This window comes from Rhineura floridana, chromosome 6, assembly GCF_030035675.1.
Source record: "Rhineura floridana isolate rRhiFlo1 chromosome 6, rRhiFlo1.hap2, whole genome shotgun sequence".
Lineage (NCBI taxonomy): Eukaryota > Metazoa > Chordata > Lepidosauria > Squamata > Rhineuridae > Rhineura > Rhineura floridana.
Window position 1 is genome coordinate 5,730,003 of NC_084485.1, and position 13,820 is coordinate 5,743,822.

Here is a 13,820-nt window from a genome sequence, read left to right on the forward strand (position 1 = left end):
GTGCCGTGGTGCATGGGTGTGCAGATTATGTTGGGAATGTAGCAAGGGGGAGAGAAGGGCAGGCTATAGGCGGCAGAGGGCAAATGCCGCTGTAGCTCAGGGGTGGTGAACTGCATCCTTACCTCCCCCACCCCCTGTGGGCAGGGGCAGCCCACCAATCACTTCGTGTCATTATAATATCAGGTGGTGACTTCAAAGGGGCTCTCTCAGCATCAATCAGCTGAGCTGCTTTGAAGGTGTGCAGGCAGCATCAATCAGCTGATCGGCATTGACAGCTCACCTTCAAAGGACCCCTTTGAAGCACATTTGCAGGTGTGGTTCGTATTCAAGCCACACCTGCAAATGGAGAGGTGTAAGTGCTTGGAAATGGATATTTTTGCTCTCCCTTTGCAGGTGCGGTTTGCATCCAAAACAGACCTGCAAATGAATTTTGAAGATGTGCTGTCACGCAAGGGCTTTGCAAACACCAACATCAAAGCTCTTGCAAAGCCCTTGCCTGACAGCGTGTTCAAAGGAGCTCACTGCAGCTGCCAATCAGCTGAACCTCTCTGCAGGCATGCTATCATATAAGGGCAGAGGACTTCCAACTCATCTTTACCTGCCGGACATCATGTGACATGTAGGGCAGGTAGAGAAGGTGCTTAGAAAAAATGAATCCGTGGGCCAAATGGGGAGGCCTGTTGGGCCTAATTAGGCTCATGGGCCAAAGGTTTCACACTTGTGCTGTATCTAGATCTCTGGATATTCTAAACCCTGCAAAATACTTGTTTATGGGTACGTAGGGATTGTGGTGTTTATGGTACCAGATGTGGCATGTGAGGCAGAGTGTGATTTTGTGTAGATGATGTGAGATTAAAGTGTATCAAAGGATAATTAACTTTCTGGGCTGAAAAGAGATGTATGTTGGCACCTGAGGTGGAATATCTAAACAAGGCCCTTCCTATAGCAAAAATAAAATAATAGACCATTTTCTGCCCATTGGTGATTCCCAAAATCTGCAATCCGACGTGAATGACTGGGCCGGCAATGCCAATCAACTATAAAGTACATGCCCCAAATTTGGGGCCAACGACAAATGTGTGATAACAACTCAGGGGAGGAAGGTTGAAAATCAGGATCTGAATATTGTCTTGTCTGCAGGCTATTCATGAAAATATGAACTGCAAAGAGTACCAGGATGATCTCCAGATCCGAGGTCAGAATGACAAGGCTGCGCAACAGACCACAGAGATGTTGCTGGTGAGAAAGGACAGCTGATGGGCCCTGAATGGGAGAGGGAGAAAGCCACCCCCAGGCTCGGGCTCACAGGATGCCATTAGGAGGGGTCCTTGATTCACTAAGCAGCTGTGACTGAGAACTGGTTTGTTTGTTTATTAGATTTAGGTCCCGCCCTTCCTTCTCCCAGTAGGAGCCCCGGGCGGCAAATAAAAGCACCAAAAACACTCCAAAAATCACAAAAACAGACTTTAAAATATATTACAACAAAACATCCTTAAAAACATACTAAAAAAAAATCCTTAAAAACATCTTTTAAGAAAAGCTTTAAAAACATCTTTTTAAGAAAGCTTTCAAACATCTTAAAAAGCAGTTCCCACACAGACACTTACTTATTTTATCTGCAAAAATGCATAGACCATCAACGCTAAGGGGAAAAAAATAAGCATGGTGGTGAACAGCATAAAATCAGCAATAAAATCACATTCATAAAGCAAGGACAAAACACAGCACAAATCAGTATATCAGCTTAATGTTTGTTTTATTTGTTCATAAAATTTCATCCCTGCTGTTTACCGTCAGGTTCCAAGGTGGATTACATCAACAGAATATACAATTATAAAAACAGATAAAACCATTGCAATTATAAAACATGTAAAACCATTTCCAAAAACACAACAATATAAATTCAGCAAAAAGAGGTGGGTCCTACAAAACAAAATACCTTGTCAAAGACTAAAGTAAAGAAGTGTGCCTTCAGCATGCGGTGAAAGCTGCAATGAAGACACTAGATGCACCTCTGGGGGGGGGGGTTCCACAATTTAGGGGCTGCCACAGAGAGCACTCTCCTGGGCTTCTTCCTGGACCATTCCCTCCACTGCTGAGGGCGGTACATCTATCAATCAAGCCCCCTCTGCTGATCTTAACACCAGGAGGGTCTGTAGGGAAGGCGGCGTCTTTCAGTTATTTGGGCCCTAAGTCATTTAAGGCTTTAAACATTAACATGAGCACCTTGAATTGGGCCCAGACAGCAACACAGCTCAATCGCACCTCAGGGAAAGACTGGTGATCTGATCTGCACATATGTGCTGATCCCAGGTGACTTGTAGCATCCAAAACGAGGCTGGAGAAGCGGATGGGGACCTGGATGTTGAAATTCTGCTCAGTCGCAAAGCTCACCAGTGAAGCTGAAGGAACTGAGCCTGTTCTGCTTGGAAAAGGGAAGGCTGGGGTGGGCACATGATGACACCCTGCAAATTCTTGAAGAGCTGTGTGGAGGGAAGGGAGGTACTAACTTACTTCAGTGGGGAAATCCTACTGTTCTATCCCAGCGCTGACACCAAACTGTGGATGGGTGGGGTATTTACTAACTTACAATATTTACTAACTTAAGTGATTGTACTGTTGACAATTTTATTATGTACGTGTTTGATTTTATTTTTGTAAGCCGCCCTGAGTGCCCTGTTATAGGGTAGAAGGGCAGGATAAAAATATTTTAAATAATAATAAATAATAATAACACCACTTCCGCTCCAGTGGTTCTCCTGAACCTGTGCCACTGCCACCATTCAGTCTCACGTATTCCCTCTGAACCCTTTTGCTCTCTCCACCAACACTGTACCTGAGGACTCTGCAGGAAGCCTCTGCTTCCAACCCTTGACTCTGACCTATAGAAGTGCAGGTTTGTCTTGCTGCACAGCCTTGGAAATCTTCCCTCTGGTGCTCTTACCAATCCCCAGAGACCCACAGTCCAAGCTTCTACTCACTTTCCCCCTCAGCGCTGCAGAGAGGTTCTCCCCCAGGCCTCTACAGCCTAAACCAAGCAATTCAGCTACCCCCAGCAAATCTTCGGCCACTAAACCAGTCCATCTGCCCCTTGAGTCTTCCTTCTCCATCCCTGATCCTCTTCTTCTGTTGTTGCTGTCATCTTATTTTATTTATTTATTTATTATTTGATTCCTATCCCGCCCTTCCTCCCAGCAGGAGCCCAGGGCAGCAAACAAAAGCACTAAAAACACTTTAAATCATAAAAACAGACTTTAAAATACATTAAAACAAAACATCTTTAAAAACATTTTTAAAAAGCTTTCAAGACATCTATAAAACAAAGGTTAAAAACATATTGTTTTTTTAAAAAAAGGTTTAAAAACATATTAAAAAGCAATTCCAGCACAGAGGCAGGCTGGGGTAAGGGCTCAACTTAGCAGGCTTGTTGAAAGAGGAAGGTCTTCAATAGGTGCCAAAAAGATAACAGAGATGGCTCCTGTCTAATATTTATATCTTCTGGCTGACAAGCACCCAGCACCAACAACTCCAACTCTCCCAGCTAACTTCAACTAATTCTCTATTGACCAGCACCTAGCCATATACACACTTCTTTTGGCCCCTCTAGTTGAACCCCAGCCAATCACACAGCCTAACTGAAAAGTCCAAATCTGCACCCCCCAGTCGACCAATGCATATCCTCTATCATTCTTTTGCATCCTGAGAATTCAACCCTTACTCACAGCTGTCAGTTTAAGGCCCAGCGGGACTTAAACTAACTTTCACCAGACCAGACGTAAAATTTCCCACATCAAATGCGTTACAACGGACATTACAATGCAAACGTCTGAACACATTGCACAACACCAATTAAAATGTGATTAAAACAAGCAGGATTTCTTCACAGGCTGTCACACAGAAGCGTGTGTGCATTTGTTTCTGTGGTGGAATCTGTTCTGAGCTGCTCCATTGCGTAGGCATAGATATAATGGGCTGAACATTACGAGAATTCCTGCTGTAAATTAGGAGAAACGCCAGGTTGGTACGAGAATGTTCCCTGCTTGAAACCAGGGAAAGCCACTGTCAGTCAGTGTAGGCAACACTGATCTACATGGACCAGTGGTCTGACTTGGTACAAGACACTTTCCTATGTCCTAACCTTCCCCCCCTGCCTTTCAGTGAAGCCATATTCAATTGCAATCCATCACAGTTTCAGTGTGTGTGTGTGTGTGTGAGAGAGAGAAAGATGGCCATTTGAAGCGGCTATGGGTCAGTTTGAGAATCCCAGAACTTCAGCTTGTTTGGAAACTATCTTGGAGGAGTTTAGGGGTTCTCAGATCTACCACCCCCATGCAATCCCGCTGCCTTTGGAGTCTGAATGGTATAATCCCAGCACAATCTGCACCGTGCAGTTTGTATATTTGGTTTTAATGTTTTTAATTGTTGTAAACCACCCAGAGAGCTTCGGCTATGGGGTGGTATACAAATGTAATAAATAATAATAATGATAATGATAATGATACTACTACTACTACTAATAATAATAATAATAATGTGGGTTAGCTGTTAATTCATTTCCTCCAACTCTCTCGCCTCCATCCTGCTACTGGAAGATGCAGGATCATCATGCATCTGGTCTCACACATCTCTTTGCCTTTCAGAGCATGGTTGAGAAAGGAGAGGCCATGCACTGCCCGACATGCAAGATCATCGTCCAGAAGAAAGATGGATGTGACTGGATCCGATGCACTGTCTGCCACACAGAGATCTGCTGGGTGACCAAAGGCCCACGGTGGGGGCCAGCGGTACGTGTTGACTGAACTTACCACAGAGTGGACCCTCTCCAAACTGGAGTGCCCTTCAGGATCATTTGCTTACCTAAGTTCCAGCTTAGGGTTTTGCAAGACTCCAGTCCCCCTGGAACGCCACTGGTTCTTAGGCCTAATAAGCAGGACACCAGAAAGTGCCCCCATTTTAGCTGCTTAGGGCCTTGGTGTGCCTTCCTGACCTTGCAGGATGCAAGCTCAGAGCTGAAGGTGTTGCAGCAAGCCAATAAGCTCTTCTCAAGAACCAGTTGGCCGCTGAAGCCTCATAAGAATGTAAGAAAGTCCCTACTGGATCGGACCAAAGGCCAGTCTGTTTCAGCATCCTGTTCCCATAGCGGCCAACCAAAATGCCTCCAAGGAGCCCACCAGCAGAACAAGAACTTAATACAGGTATGGGGAACCTTTGGCCCTCCAGATGTTCCTGAACAACAGTTCCCATCATCCCTGGCCATTGACCACACTTTCTGGGACTGTCAGGAGTTGTAGTTCAGCAACATCTGGAGGGCCAAAGGTTCCCCACACCTGGCTTAATAGCACTCCCCTACCCATGAGCCCCCAATAACTGGTGTTTAGAGGCATATACTGTCTGATACTGGAGGTATCCTGACTAGTAGCCACTGATAGCCTTATTACCCCATGGATTTGCCTAATCCCCCTTTCAAGCTGTCCCAGTTGGTGATCATCACTATATTTGGTGCTATGTCAAGGAATTGAGATGGACCCATTAAAAGAGAGGGATATAGTAGTACCACCATCACTATCTCTAGCTGACGCTTTTTGAAACCCTTCCCAGTTGTAACTAAGGACACAAGCACTGTTAGTGAGTTGGTTGTGCTGAGATGTAACATATCACATCTGTTTTCCCACATGATGTGGCCAAGTGGATAGTCACTCCAGAGGTGACTCAGCGGATAATCAGCTAACCTGTAGAAGCAGCTGGTGGTTAGGCACTGGGTACAGTCAGTGCTTGATTTAGGGTTATAAAAGGGGGAAATCTGTCTTGGGTCTGGGAGGAGTTCCAGATCTGGAAGCTGCTGCAAGGGTTAAGTCTCCAGTGACACTAAGAAGGAAACGCTTCTGAACTCCTTCCTGTTCTGAGGCCCTTTGCAGAATAGCTGCTGCCAATGTAGGCATTGAGATGGCAAGCAAGGAGACTTCTGGGGCAAGCTTCACAACAGCCCTTTTCTGATGTGAAGGATGATTGCTAGGAATGCGGCTGGCTTTTTAACACGGTAGTCCTCAGTCTTTTTAGATCTAGGAGCCAAACTTGCATTTGGGGGAGGGCTGCAGCTCAGTGGCAAAGTATCGGCTTTTCATGGAGAAAGTCCCAGATTTGAGCCCCGGCATCTCCAGGGACGGCTGGGAGAGACTCCCTGTCTGAAATCCAACACTGAGCTAGATGGACCAGTGGTCTGACTCAGCGTAAGGCAGTTAGGTTTGGGGATCCACTTAAATTTTTTTGTCAAGCATTTGTATGGTGCTGCTGCTGCTACCCAGCTTAGCTCAAGCTGTGACCCATGGAGAGATGGGTCCCTAGCTCACCGTCTGAAGATGTAACGAACTACTGGATGTGTGACTCTTACCCTCATAGAATCATAGAATAGTAGCATTGGAAGGGTCCCATAAGGCCATCAAGTCCAACCCCTTGCTCAATGCAGGGGGTTCTCTTCTGAGAACAGACGTGATTTTTTTAAAATATATTTTTATTGAATTTTATAGCATCTCATACAAACCAGAAAAATGACAAGAATAAAAGAAAACCGTAACAAGTGTCGGGGTGGGGGACAGAAGAGGAAAAAAGGGGGAGAAGGAACTCCATAAACACTGAGTAACAAAGTGCCTGAAAGACAGAGTCCATCCCAGAGCCCAATGACATCAATACAGTGGATCCCCTCCAAAAACCATCATGTCTGACTCACACCGTGCCGCGCTGGGCTCCTTCCTGGAGGAAGGGCGGGATATAAATTCAATAAATACCCACCCAGAAGGCCGATTGTGACCCTTTGGATTTAAACACACCCTTACTGCTGTTGGAAAATTGTCAAGGCAGCTGCCGTGTAAGAACAGATGTGATCTTAAGATGCACTTTGCAGCCTGCCAATAGTTAATGATGTGTGCGTGTGCTCTTGCTTTCAAGAGCATTCAAATGTTTTTGAGAAGCTGCACGGCTCGATTGTGTAGATGCGAGAAGCCAAGGATAGGAAACTCCGAGTTAATTAAAGGAGGCAACGGTGGCTAAAGGCTGTATTATCACAGCGCTGGTACTGCCGACCAAGAATCTTGTCCCCGCCATCTACTACATGTGGACATGCCACCCCGGGCCCTTTTAGAAGGGAGGGCAGGATATAAATGTCATAAAATGACAGCAATAGAGAAAGGAGGCAGCCGCAATGCTGGGAATTGATGCTATATATATGAAGCCCACTGTGCTTATCTTTGTTCCCAGGGACAGTTGGGCCTGCTCTAGTGCCCATCACCAATGGTATGAAACACATTTAAGACATAGGAAGCTGCCTTCTATCGAGGCAGATGATTGGTCCATCTATCTCAATTATGTCTACACTGACTCGCAACAGCTGTCGAGAGTTTCAGGCAGGAGTCATTTCCAACCCTAACCCTGGACATGAAGTGGGAGGGAGGCTTCTGACTTTTATGTAAACCGCCCAGAGCGCTTTGGCGATGGGGCGGTATAGAAATGTAAAAAATAAAATCAATAAATAACTTTTTTGCCACCTCCTGCATCCGGCACCAGAGCCAGGAGCCTTGAGAGACATCAGCACCACAGCAGCCCAGTGAGGTAGGCCCAGGCTGTGAGGGGCTCGATACCTAGATGCTTCAGGGGTTGGTTCCAGGCTGGGAGATCCATCACACTTGTTGGAACGGCAGAGAACTTGTGTGTGTGTGGGGATTTCATTCATTCATTTTATTTTTATGCCGCCTTTCCACAAAAAATTGTGCTCAAGGCAGCTTGCAACGAGATGAACAGAAATACATCTCAAAACTAATTTCATAAGAACATAAGAAGAGCCTGCTGGATCAGGCCAGTGGCCCATCTAGTCCAGCATCCTGTTCTCACAGTGGCCAACCAGGTGCCTGGGGGAAGCCCACAAGCAGGACCCGAGTGCAAGAACACTCTCCCCTCCTGAGGCTTCCGGCAACTGGTTTTCAGAAGCATGCTGCCTCTGACTAGGGTGGCAGAGCACAGCCATCACGGCTAGTAGCCACTGATAGCCCTGTCCTCCATGAATTTGTCTAATCTTCTTTTAAAGCCATCCAAGCTGGTGGCCATTACTGCATCTTGTGGGAGCAAATTCCATAGTTTAACTATGCGCTGAGTAAAGAAGTACTTCCTTTTGTCTGTCCTGAATCTTCCAACATTCAGCTTCTTTGAATGTCCACGAGTTCTAGTATTATGAGAGAGGGAGAAGAACTTTTCTCTATCCACTTTCTCAATGCCATGCATAATTTTATACACTTCTATCATGTCTCCTCTGACCCGCCTTTTCTCTAAACTAAAAAGCCCCAAATGCTGCAACCTTTCCTCATAAGGGAGTCGCTCCATCCCCTTGATCATTCTGGTTGCCCTCTTCTGAACCTTTTCCAACTCTAGAATATCCTTTTTGAGATGAGGCGACCAGAACTGTACACAGTATTCCAAATGCGGCCGCACCATAGATTTATACAACGGCATGATGATATCGGCTGTTTTATTTTCAATACCTTTCCTAATTATTGCTAGCATGGAATTTGCCTTTTTCACAGCTGCCGCACACCGGGTCGACATTTTCATCGTGCTGTCCACTACAACCCTGAGGTCTCTCTCCTGGTCGGTCACCGCCAGTTCAGACCCCATGAGCGTATATGTGAAATTCAGATTTTTTGCTCCAATATGCATAATTTTACACTTGTTTATATTGAATTGCATTTGCCATTTTTCCGCCCATTCACTCAGTTTGGAGAGGTCTTTTTGGAGCTCTTCGCAATCCCTTTTTGTTTTAACAACCCTGAACAATTTAGTGTCGTCAGCAAACTTGGCCACTTCACTGCTCACTCCTAATTCTAGGTCATTAATGAATAAGTTGAAAAGTACAGGTCCCAATACCGATCCTTGAGGGACTCCACTTTCTACAGCCCTCCATTGGGAGAACTGTCCGTTTATTCCTACTCTCTGCTTTCTGCTTCTTAACCAATTCCTTATCCACAAGAGGACCTCTCCTCTTATTCCATGACTGCTAAGCTTCCTCAGAAGCCTTTGGTGAGGTACCTTGTCAAACGCTTTTTGAAAGTCTAAGTACACTATGTCCACTGGATCACCTCTATCTATATGCTTGTTGACACTCTCAAAGAATTCTAATAGGTTACTGAGACAGGACTTTCCCTTGCAGAAGCCATGCTGGCTCTGCTTCAGCAAGGCTTGTTCTTCTATGTGCTTAGTTAATCTAGCTTTAATAATACTTTCTACCAGTTTTCCAGGGACAGAAGTTAAGCTAACTGGCCTGTAATTTCCGGGATCCCCTCTGGATCCCTTTTTGAAGATTGGCGTTACATTTGCCACTTTCCAGTCCTCAGGCACGGAGGAGGACCCGAGGGACAAGTTACATATTTTAGTTAGCAGATCGGCAATTTCACCTTTGAGTTCTTTGAGAACTCTCGGGTGGATGCCATCCGGGCCCGGTGATTTGTCAGTTTTTATATTGTCCATTAAGCTTAGAACTTCCTCTCTCGTTACCACTATTTGTCTTAGTTCCTCAGAATCCCTTCCTGCAAATGTTAGTTCAGGTTCAGGGATCTGCCCTATATCTTCCACTGTGAAGACAGATGCAAAGAATTCATTTAGCTTCTCTGCAATCTCCTTATCGTTCTTTAGTACACCTTTGACTCCCTTATCATCCAAGGGTCCAATTGTCTCCCTAGATGGTCTCCTGCTTTGAATGTATTTATAGAATTTTTTGTTGTTGGTTTTTATGTTCTTAGCAATGTGCTCCTCAAATCTTTTTTAGCATCCCTTATTGTCTTCTTGCATTTCTTTTGCCAGAGTTTGTGTTCTTTTTTATTTTCTTCATTTGGACAAGACTTCCATTTTCTGAAGGAAGACTTTTTGCCTCTAAGAGCTGCCTTGACTTTGCTTGTTAACCATGCTGGCATCTTCTTGGCCCTGGCGGTACCTTTTCTGATCTGCGGTATGCACTCCAGTTGAGCTTCTAATATAGTGTTTTTAAACAACTTCCAAGCATTTTCGAGTGATGTGACCCTCTGGACTTTGTTTTTCAGCTTTCTTTTTACCAATCCCCTCATTTTTGTGAAGTTTCCTCTTTTGAAGTCAAATGTGACCGTGTTGGATTTTCGTGGCAATTGGCCAGTTACTTGTATGTTTAATTTAATAGCACTGTGGTCACTGCTCCCAATCGGTTCAACAACACTTACATCTCGCACCAGGTCCCGGTCCCGGTCCCCACTGAGGATTAAGTCCAGGGTTGCCGTCCCTCTGGTCGGTTCCATGACCAACTGATCTAGGGAATAGTCATTTAGAATATCTAGAAACTTTGCTTCTTTGTCATGACTGGAACACATATGCAGCCAGTCTATGTCCGGGTAGTTGAAGTCACCCATTACTACCACATTTCCTAGTTTGGATGCTTCCTCAATTTCATATCTCATCTCAAGGGCTCCCTGAGCATTTTGATCAGGGGGACGATAGATCGTTCCCAGTATTAAGTCCCTCCTGGGGCACGGTATCACCACCCACAACGATTCTGTGGAGGAGTCTGCCTCTTTTGGGGTTTCGAGCTTGCTGGATTCAATGCCTTCTTTCACGTATAGAGCGACTCCGCCACCAATACGTCCTTCCCTGTCCTTCCGATATAGTTTATATCCAGGGATAACCGTATCCCACTGGTTTTCTCCATTCCACCAGGTCTCTGTTATGCTCACTATATCAATGCTCTTCTCTAAGACCAAGCATTCCAGTTCTCCCATCTTGGTTCGGAGGCTCCTAGCATTAGCGTACAGGCACTTGTAAGCAGTGTCTCTCTTCAAGTGTCTTTGGCACTTGTGGTTAGGCCTGTGGTAATTTTGCTCTTCTGAATTTATATCCTGTGCCCCTGCTCTCACAATGCCTACTTCTAGGCCTACCCCTTTTAAAATTTCATCATTTCTTTGGTTTTTATCCCAGGGGGGAGGTTTATTCCGAACCGGACCTTTCTCAGCTCCTGTCGGGTTTCCCCCCTCAGTCAGTTTAAAAGCTGCTCTGCTACCTTTTTAATTTTAAGTGCCAGCAGTCTGGTTCCATTCTGGTTCAAGTGGAGCCCGTCCCTTTTGTACAGGCCCGGCTTGTCCCAAAATGTTTCCCAGTGCCTAACAAATCCGAACCCTTCCACCCGACACCATCGTCTCATCCACGCATTGAGACTGCGAAGCTGGGCCTGTCTGGCTGGTCCTGCGCGTGGAACTCGTAGCATTTCAGAGAAAGCCACCTTGGAGGTCCTGGCTTTCAGCATCCTACCTAGCAACCTAAATTTTGCTTCCAGGACCTCACGGCTGCATTTCCCCATGCCGTTGGTGCCAACGTGCACCACAACCACTGACTCCTTCCCAGCACTGTCTACCAAACTATCTAAACGACGGGCGATATCCGCAACCTTCGCACCAGGCAGGCAAAACACCTTGCGGTCTACACGCCCATCACACACCCCACTGTCTATGTTCCTAATGATCGAATCACGCACTACAAGGATCCCTCCACCCCCTGGAGATATATCCTCGGCACGAGAGGATAGCTGCTCATCCCCCAAGGAATGGGTCCCTTCTAAGGGATCGTTTCCCTCTTCCTCAGCTGGATGCTCTCCTTCCCCGAGACCATCGTTGTCCATGATAGCAGGAGAGCTATCATCATTGGAGTGGGACACAGCTATAACGTCCCTGAAGGCCTCCTCCACACACCTCTCTGCCTCTCTCAGCTTTTCCAGGTCCGCCACCTTGGCCTCAAGGAAATGAAGTCGTTCCCGGAGAGCCAGGAGCTCATTGCACCGAGAGCACACCCACGACTGCTGTCCAACAGGCAGATAGTCGTACATGCTGCAGGCGGTGCAAAACACTGGAAAGCCCCCACACCCCTGCTGGCTTCTTACCTGCATAGTTTTGTTTAAGGTTTATGACGTCAATGGGTTGGAGACTGCGGTTTAGTAGAGGTCAGGGAACCTCAAAAACTCAAAAAATCAAAAACAATTTCCTGATAACGAAAAATAGTAAAACAGTAATAGAACAATTGTAACAGCAAGCAAAAACGTTTCAATATTATGAACATAATAAAATCTTTAGATACAAAGAAGTAACCATTAACACACATCCCAAGCCCCTAAGATTTAGAGATGTCTTTGCCTGACTCTAGTAACTCTTGTGCCGTCGCCTGTTGTATCGTGTTCTAAATGTATTGTATGCCGCCTCGACAGCTTCAGTTGGTCGCTGGGGTATAACTACTCATTAAACGTAAATGAAGTGCAAAGCATGTACTCTAGCTCTGAGCTGGATCCCTTCCTCCCTCACCTTGCCCCTTGACCCAAGTAAGTGATGGAAAACTAGGGGGCTCCAGTTATGCATAAATACAGAGGCCTTTGGGTTCTTGCTGTAGGAAGCCTGCCTCCTTTTCACAAACTGCTCCACATACTTTAATCATGACAGTTTCGAAAGTACCAGTTCCTCCCCCACCCCACCCGGTTTGTTTCCCCATCTTTTATTTCATTCTTTGGCTATTTCCTTTCCTCTTTGTTTTCTGAACCTGACCTTTCCTGCTGTTGCCCTCGGGCCCTCTCATCAGTGCCCTGCCCTGGTCTTCCTTGCCTCCAGTCCTGTGAGACAATCTCTTCCTTCCTCACCCTCCTTGCCTGTTTCCTGCATCCTTTTCACTGTTTTCTGCCTTCTTCCTTGTTTGTCCCCAGGGTTCCGGCGATACCAGCGGGGGCTGCCGGTGCAAGCTGAATGGCGCCTCCTGCCACCCCAACTGTCAGAACTGCCATTAATCAAGAGGGAAGGACTCTGAACTTTGGGGCTTTTGAAAGAAGAGGTGTCACATGTTTTGGGGTGGAGAGAAAGCCAGGAGCACCACCAAACTGAACTCTGGCCAACTGGGCTTTTCAAATGGCTATGGGAGACGACTTACTTCCCCTTGTTTCATCAGGTTGGGAGGAGAGGCTTGAGCAGAGTTGCCAGCCTCTTCGCTAGGAGCTTGTTGGAGCTGTTCTAGCTGTGACCAGCAGCTTTCCTTCTTCCCCTCCTTCTACACAGAAGCATTACATTCTGCATCCTGCAAGGCTATCAGCTACGAGCAGGGGGTGCTCTGGGTAGGCTGTGGATCTCTGCCCCCTATCACAGGATCTGCATTGCCCTACAGTGCATTAGAACTAGGCTTGTTGGCTCATGATTTCACTACAAAATATGCTGGATGTATTTTTTTTTACTTGTTTTGCCCTAATAATTTATAAATTGAATCGCTGCTGCTGCATTTTTCTGCAGATAGTTGAGCTGCGAAAGTATGTGTATATATCAAGACCAGGTTGGTGTGGCATTTGGATTCAGCAGTCCCATGTTTGCAGATTCTCTCAGCCTGAGTTCACAGAGCTGATGTGAGTATAAAGTAGGCCCTGAGAGCATGGAACTGATGTGGACAAGAAATCTAAACAAGGCAGAATTGCTCCTAAACCCAAAGCTTATATTTTGGCTCAAGATTTGGGCAACTGGAACATCTTTTGGTAGAATGCATTTCCCTTCTCTGTAGTTTAGTGCCCTTGGCTTCCTAGATAATAAAAACGTAAGCTGTCACACACTGCGTTGACATCAGGGGCAGGGTGTAGCAAAGATGGCTTCCTGGGCAAGTGGGTGGGCTACATGGAGATGGCAGCAGCCTGGGTGGGAGGCCAGTGGCGCCTCACTGCAGGTTGGATTGGGGAGTGTGGGTGCCTGGGAGGGGGAGCGGGAGAGGTGGCGAGAGAGTGGGCAGGCTGTGCAGTGCAATGGCAGCAG

General features: G+C 46.2%; 1 protein-coding gene across 3 annotated transcripts in view; it reads left to right on the plus strand.

The window, feature by feature from the left end:
• Positions 1–13,619, plus strand: part of RBCK1 (RANBP2-type and C3HC4-type zinc finger containing 1) — a 35,464-nt gene extending 21,845 nt beyond the window's left edge. For all 3 annotated transcript variants that reach the window (XM_061630856.1, XM_061630853.1, XM_061630854.1), the window contains 3 exons: positions 1,141–1,239; positions 4,641–4,784; positions 12,740–13,619. In XM_061630856.1, the coding sequence (XP_061486840.1) occupies positions 1,141–1,239; positions 4,641–4,784; positions 12,740–12,820 (324 nt within the window). In that variant the 3' untranslated portion in view covers positions 12,821–13,619. The remainder of the gene's footprint in view (positions 1–1,140; positions 1,240–4,640; positions 4,785–12,739) is intronic.
• The last annotated feature ends 201 nt before the right edge of the window (positions 13,620–13,820 follow it).